Here is a 16,300-nt window from a genome sequence, read left to right as displayed (position 1 = left end):
TTTTCACACAAACTTTTGCACTAGGAAGAAAATCTTTCCTCCCATGCCTGTGTATCTGTATTTTTCTTAAGATTCAAACGACTTTTCAAGCCTCTTTACGTCCACGTACCCTCTTGTGCATTTTTGCTAATAAATATTTTTGTCTTGTGCTTCAAGGTATATTTCTAGGGTATTCTGACAACTTGCTGCTTTCATCCTTCTTTGAACATAGGAAAGTTTGCTAGTGACATGGACAGACAGCTGTAATGATATATACAGGAGACGTATGGATAAAGGTACGAAAGATATTTTAGATTTTAGGGTTGTATTGTTTAATCTTATGTGAATGTTCATTGAGGCTTCAGCATCGTTGTTGTGTGTTCATTAACTAACCCTTTACTATTTGCAAGTATTTTACATAAACTATTTTGGAGATCGTGTAGGGATAACGGGCTATATATCGTTTGCATAAGCGACAATAACAATGGCGAAGCCTGACATCTAGTGGCCATTTCATGAAACCAAAATGTAAACACACCACAAGAGGCTTCCCAAGTCTGTCATTACCAAAAATTTTCGAGGAAGTTGTGTACTCCGTGACAAGAAAGTCTCTTACAGCAACGAAGAGCAATTGACCAACATGTTGATCAAAGCCAAACCTGGAAATGGAAAGTTGCACCCGTGAAGACGACGAGATCTGTGTAAACCTTGCGTGAATAAGATGACATAAAATTTTAACGTTGGCGACGCGGTTCAGAAAGAGTACAAGCAAGACTGTTAAGGAATTAATGCTGAACCTTGTCAGAAGATAAGGGATGATAACTCGGTTATGAAAATCCATGAACAACGGGAATATGTGAAGTGCACCTAAAAAAAATATATTGATATATAACGCAAGACACTAAAGATATATAATTAACCATGTTAAAAGTAAGACTTGTTTGGTTAAATACTGTGAAGTCTGTTTCTTTTTCAATAGGCTGCTTTTGCAAGAAATAGGCCAAAGTATCAGAGGTCCGTGCGTTTGCTTTATAGAGTTTGTGATTACAGAAATACATGTTAAGGACAGATTTATGTTATTTTTAATATGAAAGTAGTCTAGTAATCCAGTGAAACTGGAATAATCAAAGTAATGAATTTGTGGCAAATAAAGAAAACCCATGAAAACCTCTTTGAACCCCATAGCAGTCAAGATATATCACAGGGATTGATATTCTAGCCAAAATATTCCAGTCATACCAAAGAAAAAGCACTGCCAAAATAGTACTCGATTTAAACAGCAACAACAGTGTAACCATCATTAAGAAACATGTAATGCTGGTATATTTCTATAATTTCCTCAGTTAGGTGAGGTTAGGCTAGTTTTTTATATATATAGTTCTGTTGATGTTTTATAGACTTATTACCTACTTTTTCAGTAACCCCATATTTTCCCTGTGGTAAAATGTCAGTTATCACCTGATATTAGTAGATGAAATATTATCGTGTTTTCTAAACCCAGCACTGGCATTGCAAATCAGAATCACACAATATCCAAAGTGAGTAGTAAGTCAGAGGCAAACTATAGTCTTTATTTTTCTCTATTCAAGTTATATATCTTGTATTAAACATGGGACCCTTACCTGCCAGTTTTATAGATATGTAAAATCTTTCTTTCTTTCATACTATTCGCCATTTCCCGCATTAGCAAGGTAGCGTTAAGAACAGAGGACTGGGCCTTTGAGGGAATATCCTCACCAGGCCTCCTTCTCTGTTCCTTCTTTTTGAAAAAAAAAAAAACGAGAGGGGAGTATTTCCAGCCACCTGCTACCTCCCCTTTTAGTTGCCTTCTACAACACGCAGGGAATACGCGGGAAGTATTCTTTCTTCCCTATCCCCTATGTAAAATAAGATAGATAAAAGAAGACATCAGACTTTTGTATTCTTTTGACAGTGTATTGCAAAGGTTCAGAATTGTTGCATCATTACTGAGTCAAGAACAGAATTCTTAGCAATCTGCTGTGTTTGATACAGTATTGAGTAAGGAAGAGCTTGCATCATCAGCAACTACTAAATGGGTGTTCTTCAGTGCCAATGTAGTGTTTAGGGAATACATAAATATTTTTGGAGTTTTGTTTTATTGACCAGTATTAGAAAAGATATAGGTTATGTGCATCAAGGAAAATATGGAGTTGATTTAAAAGTAGGTAAAATTATGTTCCTGTGAACTGTCTGTAGAACATATAAACACCTAACCTCATCTCCCCACACGTAGTAATTGACATATATGAATATGCTATTCGTTTCTTGTTGGGGATTGCATGGCTGCTTACTGTGTTGCCTGTTTGTTGACATTTGTCTTCATTATGGCAGTGGATTTTTCTGAGTGTGACTGTTATATGATTGCTATGAGGGTAAGGTTTTCATAGATTCTGTTTATTTTTTTTGCAAGTATTTCACCTACTTTTACAATGATAAGCCCTTCAGTTTACAATGATAAGCCCTTCAGTATCTCCAATATATCGCTATCACCGTATTTGATAATCATTATCTTTTATTTACCCCAGGACCAACTTCTGGTGTTGCCCAAAACTCCTGCAGTCCAAGCCTGGACTATTACCAGTAGTCATTGGAAATGTAGACTCATATGGAGTAAGTTCTGTGATGAGACTGTACTCCCAATGATACACCTTCACTAGAATGACTATATATGGAGATAGGAGTCTGACAAAAATCATTTAGTATGAATGGTAAAAGAGAGAGGCCTTTTGCAGGTGTTTCTGTAATCACGACAAACTTTATACAGCAGAAGTTACCAATTCCCAGAGTTTCTTTGAAGAGCTCAAATAGACTTAAAAGTTGATCTGTCATTTATGTAATTTCATCTCTGTAGCAAGTCATTCATTTGCTTTCTGATTATCTTCACTACTTTACAGACTACAGACCACACTCCTCAGGGAGACTGGTTTGTAGCTCAGCACCCCTTCTCACAGATGGGTGTGATGTTTGCCTTTTTCCACTCCCTTTGTCTTTCTCCAGTGACGTCTGTGTGTTTGGTGTTTCTGCACAGATATGCAGCACATTGTGAAATTTCATTAGGACCATGACCCTTGTATAGGTCATGACCCTCTAGTATTTTGTTAGTGTCTTTTCAAGGTATATTGATGCTTTCTAAAGCTGCTTCCTCATTTCATCTCACTGTGTTAGGGCTCTCATGTCGTCTACCCTAAAAACAATTTTGAACTGTTGCTTGGTGCCTCCCATATCTTTGCATCATCTTCTACAGTTCTGTCTTTGTTTATAAGTTTTTTAGTAGCAGAAAAATGCAGTCATTGCAAAAATACAAAAGCAAATATTTTAGCTTTTTCTTGTTCTTTATTTGGTTCATACTAAGAGAATTAAGTAATAAGAAGAACCAGAAGATAGTGTTTTGTTAATCTGATTGTTTATTATTAAAACAATGAAAAATGGTATTTATGTATAATGCCTCTTTAATCTTCGAAAAGGTATGAATACTAATATTAGTTATTCATAATTTACATGGTTTGTAATGTAAAATGTATCACTACAGAACTCAACAAGTGGTTATGACTCTGCATTTGAAGAAGATGCCAAGCTTCGCAAAAAGCAGCGTGAACGCCATGCTCTCTTTCAAAAGGAAAGGGTGCAGAGACAAGGTAAAATTGTAGATTATATTTTGATTCAACTAAACTCATGTTTGATGATTTTGCAACTAGCCACTGTGTTATTCATAAGTTGTACTTTGATCATTTGTCTAAGCTCATGTGAAAACTTCACTCATGAAAGTGAGATGTGTTTTGAGACCAGCAAGTGGTCTAGTCATTTCTTGACCAGGGTAAAGCAAGTTCTTTCCCAGTGTAATGATTAAACTGACACATGGTTCTACATTTCTAAGTTAGTTTCATGTTTTTCTGCATAGTGTGTGCCAGGAAAACATTTAGCATTTAACCAACCAGAAATAGCTCATATCTCACATTTCAAGCACCGTATCTGTCTGTTGAAAATGCATATTGAAGTAACTGGTATCCATATGATTTTATGTGGAATGTTTTGGCTGACTTTTGGAAATGATTGAGAGTTTATGCCTCTACTGTTGTTGCCAATGACATTTCCTACTTTAGAAGCATTGCTTACAGCTTTTCTTGCTGAGAGAGTTAGTACCTGCCACTACCATGATTCATATTCACTTGCACTGACTTTATCTTTTGATATTTTGTACATTCTGCAATTATGGATGCTAACGCGGGAGACAGTGACAAAGCAAAATAAATAGATAGAATAATGTTTATATGAGTGGATGGGCCATTCTTCGTTTGTTTCCTGGCGCTACCTCACTGACCCAGGAGGTAGCGATCAAGTATAATGAATGAATCAATAAATATATATTTTTTTTCATACTTGTTCACCATTTCTCGCTTTAGCGAGATTGCATTAAGAACAGAGAACTGAGTCGTAAGAGGGAATATCCACACTTGGCCCCCTTCTCTGTTCCTTTTTTTAGAAAATTAGAAATGGAAGGGGAGAATTTTCAGTCCCCTACTCCCTCCCCTTTTAGTTGCCTTGTATGACACGCAGGGAATACATGTGAAGTATTCTTTCTCCCCTGTCCCCAGGGATATATATATATATTTCTTTCTTTCTTTCAAACTATTTGCCATTTCCCACGTTAGCGAGGTAGCGTTAAGAACAGAGGACTGGACCTTTAAGGGAATATCCTCACCTGGCCCCCTTCTCTGTTCCTTCTTTTGGAAAATTAAAAAAAATGAGAGGGGAGGATATATATATAATCTTTTTGCAGATCATGATTGAACTAAATGTTGCCTTTAACCAAATGCAATCTTTATGCAGATCAGTATAATTTTTTTCCTATTCCCTGAGTCAAGGTTGTTTCACTTTTGTTGTATTCATTGCATTTGTTTTGACTGAATCCCAGCTTTTCAATGTTCTGTGTGTGCATTTTATGCCTCTACAATGTGTATGCTACATTAGGGAGGCTGGAGACTCATCACTGGGCCATGTCATGATTTCAAGTTTGTCATTAGTTTCAATATATGACCTTGTTAAACCTTTATCATCTCATTTATTGATGATTGCACACATTCTAGTTTCAGAGAGCTTAGACTGTTTCCCAAAAGACTTCTGAAATTTTTTTACTGAGCAGTTAGACAAATGAATCATTTTTTAGTGGTCTTATATTAAGAAATCAGTTTTTAAAACTTTATAAAGTAATTAGTTTGAAATTTGCAGACCTAGCTGGTGTATATGATAGTGTTTCAGTAAAAAATTATACTTTTTATAGTAACTGAGTAATGTATTTTCTCTGGTTGATGTTGGATGTAATATGGTATTTTTGAATGATTTCATTTATCAGGATTGCCAGATAAGTCATGGCTTACAGATGAAGCAAGTAAAGATGAAGGGAGGAGACTGCGTTACCAGATGTCCAACTTGACAGCATATGAACGGCACAAACTTCTTATAAATGAATATGTTCTTTATCATCCTGGTAGTACTGCACTTCTGCAACGAGATACGTAAGTCTTGGTCAAGGGATTTCTAATATATTTGGGAAGTCTGTTTGCTTAAATACAGTGAATATTTCTCTTCAGGGTAGGCCTGTCTTGCGAGAGGTGAGATTCTTGAATATCCCCTGGGGTTAGAAACCTCTAACCTCCTGCCTTGTGGTGAGATTTATGCCTCTCACCTCTTACCTTTTAGTAGTTGCACCCTTCACCTCTATCTGGGTTTCTTTAGTGTATCAGTTGCCTCCACTCTGCAATGTTATTCCACCAGCTGACCCTCAGGTCGCATTAGTCACATTTATAATTTTCTGGATACTTCTGTGAGTCAGATTGTCTGCCAGCCTTCCTCTTTTTTTTGGCTAGCTTGTTTTGTCCTATTAAGGATGAGTACCTTTCTGTGACTGCTTAGGATGTATTAACATTGATATTTTTTCCCCCACTTATGAATTTATTACTAATGATAACTGGTGGAAGGATGGAGTGAAAAGGATTTTCAGTGATTAGGGCTTGAGCATACAGGAGGGTGAGAGATGTGCAAGGAATAGAGTGAATAGGAATGATGTGGTATACTGGGATTGACGTGCTGTCAGTAGAATGAACCAGGGCATATGAAACATCTGGGGTACGCCATGGAAAGGCCTGTGGGTCCTGGATGAGCATAGGAAGCTGTGGTTTCAGTGCATTACACGTGACAGCTAGAGACAGTGTAAACGAATGTGTCCTTTTTGTGTGTTTTCCTGGCACTACCTTGCTGAAGCAGAGGGTAGAGGTGCTGTTTCCTGTGGGGCGAGGTAGTGCCAGGAATGAATGAAGGCAAGTAAATATGAATATGTATATGTGTATTTATGTGTTTATGTTGATGTGTATATGTATGTATATGTGCATGTATGGGCATTTATATATGTATGTATGTGTATGTGAGTAGATGGTCCATTCATCATCTGTTTCCTGGTGCTGCCTTGCTGACATGGGAAACGGCAATCAGGTATAATATATACAAGTATAATAGCTATATATATATATATATATATATAGCATTGATGGGATGGCCTTGATTAGGGCCTTAGCTGCCTGTGCTGTCTCAGCTGACAGAAAAAATAGGAACATTAGGAAGAAGAAGAAGTACTAGGTAGGAACATTAGATGGGAGCATTAGGTGAAAGTAGTAGGTTGGAACATTAGTTAGATGCATACGATAGAAATAGTAGGAACATTAGGTAGGAGCCTGTGGAAACACTGTGCTAGAGTTGCCTTCTGCCAGTGCCCTGTTAAGGGTGAAGCACCAAAGGCCAAGAAGCGGCACTGGAGTTCACCAGTTATGGAGGTTCTTTTGCCGTTGCCACCCTTTTGAGGGAGTTCCTGAAGGGAATGACATCAGAGATATAGATAGATAAATAGGGTACGATACCTTCCCAGTCTATAGCTTAGCATACATATGATATGTCTATGTCTATTATTGCAGGTCCAAGGACAAGAGAGATATTGATGTTATTCGAGAAAACCATCAGTTTTTGTGGGACAGTAAAGAGGCCCCTGACACATGGGAGAAGCAGTTAGCCAAGAGATATTTTGATAAACTCTTCAAAGAATATTGCATTTGTGACCTTTCACATTATAAAGAAAATAAGGTATGTTTCATCATTATTCCTCTAACTCATGGAAACCTGAATCTTGTTGAGAGTGATTGAAAAGTAATGTTGGTTATGTCCACTAAAGATGATGAAAAACTGATAGTCAGTATAAGTGACAACATAGCATGTCAATTTAAAGTTTGTAAAGCTGATTGATGCTTTTGTATGGAGTAAAACATCTTTTGCTGGCAGAAACTTAAGTTCTTTTACTGGTAGAAGTTTAAGTTAGCCTATATTTCACTTGCCTGGAAATAATGTTAACAGTAAAGGGATTCCTTTTCTTGTTAATGCTCTGTCTTTTGGCAAATTTTACACTCCACCCCAACCAAATGAAATGAAAGAACTGATAGTCAATGGTAATGCAGTCAAAGCATTGTAAATGCAAAGCTGATGGATGGCTTTGCAATGAGTAAAACATTGTTTTCTGGTAGTAGTTCATATTAGCATATTTCACTTGTCAAAGAATATTGTGGTAAAAGTAAAGAGACTTCTTTTCTTGTTGATATTCTTTCTTAGGCAAATTGCCCTCTGCATCCCATTTAAAAGTTTACCAGACTTTCCAAATGTCAGCACTATTTTTCATAGCTGTATCTCAGTTCCCTGCCTTTTATCATTTACCCATTTTTTTTGTACATGTTTGCTTGCTTCAGTTCCATTTTTTTGTGCACATGTGCTTGCTTCAGTTCTATCCCTTGTGCATACTTCGTAAGAGATCTGTCATGCATATTACATTTGATATATGCAAAATTAGCTGTTCACTGCTTTACGCTAAATAACAAGCAGAAATTTTGAAAATGCTTTTAGCAGTCAGTGTTAGATCTTTTAACAATGGGATTGTGGAGATATGCCATCCTGCAAAGAGTACAAAAAATGGTTTAAATGACACAGATGGGTGATTAGAAAGATCCCTATTTAGACAGAAAAGCTGGAAGTATAAAAGGCTGATTAGACATACAGACAGATGGGTATATAAACATTTGTTCATACTGACAAACCTGACTGACAGATAAGGAAATGCAAAGAAAGATACATCTGGAATCACAGAGACTGAAAACCAGACACATACAACTGGGAAAGATACATTTGAAAATATTTGAGGACTCATATAATGGCCTACATAAAAGCATACTATAATCATGTCATTAACTCTTTGTAGGTGGGTATGCGGTGGAGGATTGAACGAGAAGTACTGGAAGGCAAGGGCCAGTTTTCCTGTGGGGAAAAGAGATGTAAGGAGAAGGAAGGCTTGCGCACATGGGAGATGAACTTCAGCTATGTAGAACAAAGTGTCAAGAAGAATGCCCTTGTGAAGCTGAGTTAGTGTTATCTTTTATATGTTATTAATGTACTAGTGTAGTTAGTATAGTACATCTTTTTCTTCTGGGTTTCTGAAAACAGGATGTTTCTTGATGTAGTGCAGAAATTAAAATCATGATTGCTTTATGCAGAATTCTTTGCAAGTTCAATTGATTTACACTTCTTAATTAGGCATATATAATGTTGCTCTCAATTTTTATTCCTAATCGTGGCAATGGCATTACAATCTACTAAGCTAGAGTTATTAAAAGATATCAGTGGATTAGTTAGACCAAGTTTTACATTATTTCTCATGGATGTTTTACACCCATTCCCCTTTTGATAGAAGAGTTGACTATTAAGCAGAATTCTGGAAAGTGAAACCCTTTTTACCATTCTTTCTTTCTTTCACTCATACTTGATTGCAGTTTCCCACACTTGTAAGATAATGCAAGGGACAGATGATGAAAGGTCCACATTCACTCACATCCATTCTCTAGCTGTCATGTGTAATGCACCAGAACCACAGCTCCCTATCCTACAACCATGCCCAAAAGGACTTTCCATAATTTATCCTGCCTGCTTCACATACCTTGGTTGTTCATTGACAGCACTTTGACCCATGTACACAGCATCATTCCATTTCACTCTATCCTATACACACCTTTCACCCTCCTGTATGTTCAGGCCCCAATCACTCAAAATCATTTTCATTCTTTCCTTTCATCTCCACTTTTGTCTTTCCCTTCTCCTTGTTCCCTCCATTTCTGACACATATATCCTTATTCTCTCAATATGTCCAAACCATTTCAGTATACCCTCTTCAGCTCTCTCAACCAGTCTATTTATTACCATACTTCTCTCTTACCCTTTTACTACTTAGTCAAACAACCTCACAACACATATTGTCCTCAAACATTTCATTTCCAACACATTTATCCTCCTCTGCATGTCGTCATCTATAGCCATGCATACATATGATATTTTTGGGACTATTTTACCTCCAAACATACTCATTTTTGCCCCCTCAAATAATGATGTCTTATCCCAGACATTTTTCACTGCCCCCAGAACCTTTGCCCCATTCTTAGCATACATCCCAGTTATGTAATTGGAGATACGAAGTTATGAAAACAACTTTGGATCCCAAGTCATAATGATGACATGTAAAAAAGCAGAAAAATCTCTATTTTAAATGTATGTGATATAGATTCATTGATGTTTTCATAAGTTATCAATAGTACAAAAAAAGCAAGAAAATGATATATGAGATTATCTGGTGTGAAGTCATTAGAAAGGCATATGGCTCTTCCGTGATGGTATGTTCATATAGAATATGTGGCAGAGGATAGCTATGTTAGTCAAGAATATGTAGTTTACCATGCTGATGCAATATTTAGTCTTCATGGACAGTTGGAGAGCACATAATCCATCTTCAGTAACTCACCAAACTTTATGAAATTAATCAAAACCATGTATTTTAGGCTAAGTAAATTGCAGTAGTTTATTAGTCCAGATCAGTTAGTATTATGTGATTTGCGGCTTTGTTATATTTGCTTTTGTGAGGGTGGAGGACAAGGTTGGTAAGGCATAGTTTATGGAGCAGATGAATTGTTTGTAATGGGTGCCAAGATATTGTATTCCTTGTCCAACTCTGGCACCAGTTCGTGTTCTGAAGGCAGTTAATTTGGATGTTGCTTTGGTGTTGATGCTGTGGACAGTGACTGTTATGTATTGTATCTGATAGAATAGTTTTGTTGCATGGGAGTAATTGTTCATTCAAGATGACTGGAGTTTGCAGATAGATTCATATCTGTTAGGGTTAAAAGGGTGATTGAAGACTTCTGTTTTGGTTGGGCCATTGATCCAGTTGTGTAATGTAGTGCTGCACATTTGTTGTTGCAACTTTAGTGTCAAGTATTGTAATGTGATCTGCATAAGAGAGGACCTTCATACTGTTTTGTTTGTTAGTTTGTTTTCCATTAACAATGTCCCTGAAATGGGAACACCCTCAATGTGATTTTAACAGAACTTTTTTTTTTTATGTAACAGGACCATGACTTACAACCTTTGCTCTGTTTATACTCTTGTGCTATTCATTTCACTTGGTTGTAACACTTGTAGTTTAGAATTTCACAAGTTTCTCAAGTTTTCTTTTCATAATATAGGGGAGTGAAAGTTACAGTCTCATACAACTTCTGTAAAATTTCCACCTCTTATGCTTGCATACTGATGCCCTGTTTTTTCCTGAGGTATCGATAAATAGTTTTTTTTTTTTGTTTGTTTTTTGCCATAACGAGGATAAGATGAATGTGGAACAGTAAAATCATGTCCTGGTTGTTAGTATGAAATCAGCAAGCGAGTGATAACAGAGGACTAAAATGGGAAGCGTAGCAGGCATAAACTACTCCCATTATTTTTCCTTTTTTGAGGAAAAGGAAATTGTGAAAAAATCACAGATTTCTAAAGTTTCCAGGATTCTGATGTCTGATGATTTTTTTCATGTTGCTCTTGCATCAACGGGGAATCGATTTTGAACATCCAAATACATGGGATATCAGAATTGTTCTGGGAGGGATTTCCATGGCTTGTCATGCTTGAAATCTCATACAGGAGAATGGTACCCGTCTCATTCATAAGCACAATATGTTTTAGAGTGACGAATTAACATCAGCTTTGAGAATTTTTGAGTGTTTCACAAAGGCCTACTATGTACAGTAGCTTAGCTGCTTCACTTCTCGAATTGTTTTCTTACACTTAAGCAGTGAACACAGCTGTGTCACAGCTTTTGAAAATTACATGCCTTCTTATTTCAGGATTGTGTCATGACTGTTCATATAAAGTGAATTATCATCGAAAAAGAAAAGAGGTAACAAAAACATCATTTAAGAGCAAGCATAAAGAGATGGGCAAGATGAAGAAGTCAAGAAAGAACCGAAGTGAAACAGCCAAGGATACTCAGGAAGAGACAGTTGAAGGTGGCCTTGTTGAAAATCAGAATGAAATAGATGAGACCAAATCTGATGTTAATATATGGAAAGGTCCAGTCAAATTATGTGATGAAAAGAGTCGAGAAGAAGAGTTTGAAGAGTATTTAGAGGATCTGTTCTTATGATTTTGCTTGTGAGTTCTTAAGTCTTGTTTTTCTCACCTATGTATAGAGCTGTTTGAACTTTAGAGACTGTACTAACTCTGTATGGGCTTAATACACCTTCTTTGACCATCTTAAATCATGAGGTTGGCATATGTCCATTTATAAGGATTTGGTTATCTTGCAGTCACTTGACTAAGATTATGACATAATTGTGTAGAGGTTGCATGAAATAGCCAGCCACCATTATTCATTTACTTGCTTTTTCTGGTGCAGTGTACTATGTTTTTTCTGTGATTTGCATTGTCTTGACTTCCATTTCTGGCTTTCTGATTATTAGAAGTTTTACCATGACTTGAATCAGACATAATTTTTTTCATTTTGATAACTAGGGAGAGAACACTGGTGTCAGATTTGACGTTACAGCATTGGCTTAAACTTTGATGTTATGGTCAGCCTGTCCCAACTTTGTGTTTCACAGTATTCATTTTTATCTTAATGTGAGTAAATCTTTTGGCTTTGAATGAGCAAATATAACAAGGAAAGTTCAAAATGACCCCCATAGAATTGTCCATCTTTACATAAAGATTGTAAGTTTAGATTGAAGAATAAACAGACACATAGTAACACATGCTGATTCATTTAGGATGGGGGATGTTTTTGAAACTAGTGTGATTCCAAAGGGGTTAGTCAAAATGACACAAGTTTTTATTTAATTAATTTCAGCCCTATTAACCAGGCTGATGTCTATAAAATAGTGACTCTAACCTGCTTCGAGGATGCACCTCTTACATGCAGTCTTTGCTTCCTTCCAGTTATGTATTCTTCTATTCCGTGAAAGAGTCCACCCTTTATTCTAGCTAGTGGATCTAGTCTTTTGATCACTTTTCATAGGGGAACAGTGTCAAAGTCTTTCTGGCAGTCCTAGAACTCACACACACTACCCATCCCTCTCTTTGATATGCTGTTACCCTTTCTTTCATGGGGTTATTTGTTTTCTGGTCCTTTTAGGGAAACTTGAAGTGTATGGGCCACATGAAGGGGGAGTTACATTAAAGGTAGGGTCTAGAATGGTATTGCTCTAGTATGTACCAAAGATGCTAATTTAGATCATGGGTTATGCCAGCCCAATGACAGATGGCAAACTTGTGACTTCCTCTCTCCTGGGATCTGACTTGTTGATGTTTCGGAGAAAGTAGCTCGAAGAAATTGGACATAAGCGGAAGGGAATGTCTATATTATGAAAAGTTTGTTTTGTTCCTTGTTAACAAAGATCATCTCTTGTATTCACTGTTGGATGGGTTTATTTGGCATGATAACAGGCATCAGATACCTCAGCCATTATAGCTGAGATGCCTTGGGAAATTGGGCCACCTCAAGGAATAGAAAAAAATTGAGGTAAACCCCTTTTTCCCCTTAAAGTGGGGTTTTAAAGAGGATTTTTTTCTTGGGCACCTTTAGTTGTAGTTTCTCTCCCCCTTTCAGCAGTTCTTGGCCCACAAATCAAAATTGTCTGTAATTCCGCATTCCTTTTAGGAAGTATGGGGCAAGAACCAAAACAAAAAATAAGATAGGCTCAGCCAGTGCAAGATAATACTAGTAAACTAATCAATCCTAATTCTTCCATAGGAGTCTGTCTATCCTTTGTATGGTTAGCTCTTGTACTGACCTGCTATCTTGTTCGGTAAAAGCATGGTACATGTACCTGGAGTTCCTAGTGTACAAATGTAAATGGCAGCTGTTGAGGGTCTTGGATCTTTTACTGTGTGTTATCTTTCTGGGCAATATGGCTTGATATGATTTTTATGAAAGCTCTAATCCTCTTGACTCTGGAATCAGGAAGAGGAGTTTTTGAATTTATGTAATGCTTAGATATAAGAATATAAACTTTGAAGATATCCCTTCATGGGGAAAGGTTAATCCAAATCCATTATTCCTTACTAAAATTGGGACAGTTAAATTTGGGAATAAATGTATTCTAATACAATCCTGGAAAACCTCTCATCAGAGTGTAATGCTCTTTGTTTTGTCAAAACAAAGAATATCTTGATCTCACAGAAAATTACTTTAGTGCATTGGTTTGTTCATCCAGACACCTTCAGAGCTTTTTAGTAAGGAATACATTTCTTAGTAGATCAAGAAGTTGTTACAACTTTCATGTCTGGGGCTATTTGCTAAATTCCAAGAACCCCTCATCAGATGGGAATAACAGGAAGGGTCTTTGGCACTGAACAAATACTATACCCTATTCAAAAATGTCTGTGTGAATTTGGTTGACCTTGCTTGCATTGCTTTGGGTTTGCCACATTGAAATCATGAAGAATAAGAAGAATAAGCTTTTCTGTAACATTATTTTCTTGAATTTTCTTGTTGTTTGGCCCTCTTCATATGGATATGCTCTCAGGAGCTTATAGGCTGGTGTCCATAAGTGGGAGATGTTAGGTTTTGAAGAATGAAAAACCATATCCCTTCCATGGGCCGAGCCTTATAAACATCCAGATATAATCCCTTCCCTTTTCATAAAAGCTTATTTCTTGATTCATGAGCCACAGATATGCATGTGGTCAGTGATTCATGGTTGTGGCTAGCTGTCTCACACTTCCTTACCTCTGCATCCTGAGAGCATAGACCTAGACAGGTTCTGCCTGGTTGTGAATGAGCATCTACTTGCTTTATAGGATTCAAGATGGTTGAAGGAGGTGAATTTTCACTGATGCACCTCATTTTGGTGGGTAAAACAGTACTTTGACCCTCCTGCTGAGTAAGTGCTGTATTAAGTGCTCAAAGGTTCAGTCTTTGGTGGAGAAATGGTCTTTCATTCTTCAAAACTTACAATTTCAGCATGATGTGTATCATCATATTGTTGTATCTTATGTTAATTCATCAGATAAGTTGCTCTTGGACTCTGCTTGCAAGTGGCAAAACTGTAAGAAGTCTTTTTCAACAAAGCTGTATTATTGTATGTGGATGAAAAGAGTACAGTTTTGTCAAGGCTCTTCCCACCCCCAGAGAAGCCCACCTTACCATGTCCCCATTTGGAGTGCAATCTTGAAACCTACAACTGCACCTTGAAAGGGGTCCTTGGGTTGCACAGTGATATATTGTAACTGGAACAAATGAACAGCAGCCTCGTTTGCTCACTTCCACTCTGTGGCCATCATGTATAACATAATGAAACCATTAGTCATGTGGTTACATTTCACTTTAGACTCAAGTGGTTTGTTCAATAATGGGGTTTCTTTGTCTCCAAGCAATACCATCCAACCAGACAGATATTGGGTACATACTGATTCATAACAAAAATATATGAAAACTGCGGAGTCTGTGTTTGCATTGTCTTCTTTGTTTTATTTCATGTAAAGGCAAGTAGAAAGTAAATCTTGTACTTAAGCTTGAATCAACATGAGAAATATTCAGTAACTTATTAGGGCAGGTACCCATGACTTTTTTTAATGTAGATTATTTGGAGGGGAACCTTCTGCAGACTCATGCAGTCCATGCTGAAGATGGCTTGTGTGATATTAACAAAGTAGGAGAGTAAATAGACAGAGATTGATAAGGTAACATGAGGCATGGTAAGAATTAGCATAAGGCAGATTAGGAACTAAGGTATATTTAAATAGCTGAGCTAGTGAAACATGGCTAGAAGATTTGTAGAATATAAGAATTGTAAAGGGACCTCAGAACCAAGTGACTTAAGGATAGAAGGTACAGTTATGTTTATATGGGTTACACCCTCAAACATTCTAACTGATCAAAGGAGCAGTATCAGAGAATAGATGCAGAGTTATTGGGGTAGAAGAGCCTCTTAAACACTTGTATGGTATATGTATTGTATAAGGATGTAATCATGGAAAAGACTTGATTGGGCAATGGGACATTGATTTTATATAATGGGGAAGCTATGGAAAATGTCTTGGTTAAGTAATTAAGAGTAATTTGATAAGGGGAAATAGTTTTTCATTTAACATGTTAAAGTGCTTAGACATTGGCCAAGTCCTTCAGGACTGGACGGATACAGTGACTGCATCTCTTAAAAGGAAAGTCTTTTTGGTAGAAAATAAAAATTAAGGCATGAGGACTAACTGTACAAGGTAAGGTTTATAGTAGGGGTGTTAAGAGTGAACAGAGATAAAAATGTAAGGCAGTGATCTGGCAGGATTCATTTAATCCTTTAATAGTGGCAAACATTGGTTGATATTATTTATTACTTTTCCTGCCAAAGTTTAAGTATCCACCTGACTAATTGTACCTTTAGTCCGCTTTCCCCCATACCTCTCCAGTGGTGCACCTGAAGTTGTGTTTGTATGGTGACCCTTGCAGAAAATATTGTTTGTTAGATAACCTAAATACATAATAATTAGTGAAATGTGAAGAAATAAGTGATTAGGGATTGCACAAGAAGGATGGGTTGGTATCCTTGCTGAATTTGTGCTTATGAAAGTAAGTACATGACATCACACTAACTTTAATTTTCCCATGTAATCCTGGGGTAATGGAGGTCTTTGGTAAGAGATGACAAGTGAAGACAGTATATTTACAAAGAAACATTACTTCCAGTATTCTATCCATAATGGGCTAGTCTCTTCACATTTATATGTAGTGTGAAAGGTGTATATAAATTTTTTTAATATAAACTGTATTACATGGTATGAGGATATATGAAATTGAAAGACAGGCAAATATATTTTCATTTATCAGTGAGCAGATCCATAACAGTAAAAAAAGTATGGTGTAGATAAATCAAGGAATTTTATATCCCTTTTTCTTAATCTTTTTTTC

At 36.8% G+C, this 16,300-nt stretch overlaps 1 protein-coding gene across 2 annotated transcripts in view; it reads left to right on the top strand.

The window, feature by feature from the left end:
* Nucleotides 1-280: 280 nt before the first annotated feature.
* The window catches only part of LOC139763816 (protein FRA10AC1 homolog), a 26,138-nt gene continuing 10,118 nt past the window's right edge, over nt 281-16,300 (top strand). The window contains exons 1-6 of one of the 2 annotated variants that reach the window (XM_071690100.1): nt 281-909; nt 3,530-3,635; nt 5,351-5,513; nt 6,963-7,128; nt 8,288-8,447; nt 11,244-11,550. In XM_071690100.1, the coding sequence (XP_071546201.1) occupies nt 901-909; nt 3,530-3,635; nt 5,351-5,513; nt 6,963-7,128; nt 8,288-8,447; nt 11,244-11,542 (903 nt within the window). In that variant the 5' untranslated portion in view covers nt 281-900 and the 3' untranslated portion in view covers nt 11,543-11,550. Of the gene's footprint in view, nt 910-3,529; nt 3,636-5,350; nt 5,514-6,962; nt 7,129-8,287; nt 8,448-11,243; nt 16,202-16,300 lie in introns of those variants that run through there. The other variant, XM_071690099.1, reaches the window with a different exon arrangement.

Source organism: Panulirus ornatus, chromosome 48 (genome assembly GCF_036320965.1).
Source record: "Panulirus ornatus isolate Po-2019 chromosome 48, ASM3632096v1, whole genome shotgun sequence".
In the NCBI taxonomy this organism is placed as follows: domain Eukaryota; kingdom Metazoa; phylum Arthropoda; class Malacostraca; order Decapoda; family Palinuridae; genus Panulirus; species Panulirus ornatus.
Note: the sequence above shows the minus strand (reverse complement) of the source record. Positions and strands in the feature narration are given on the sequence as shown.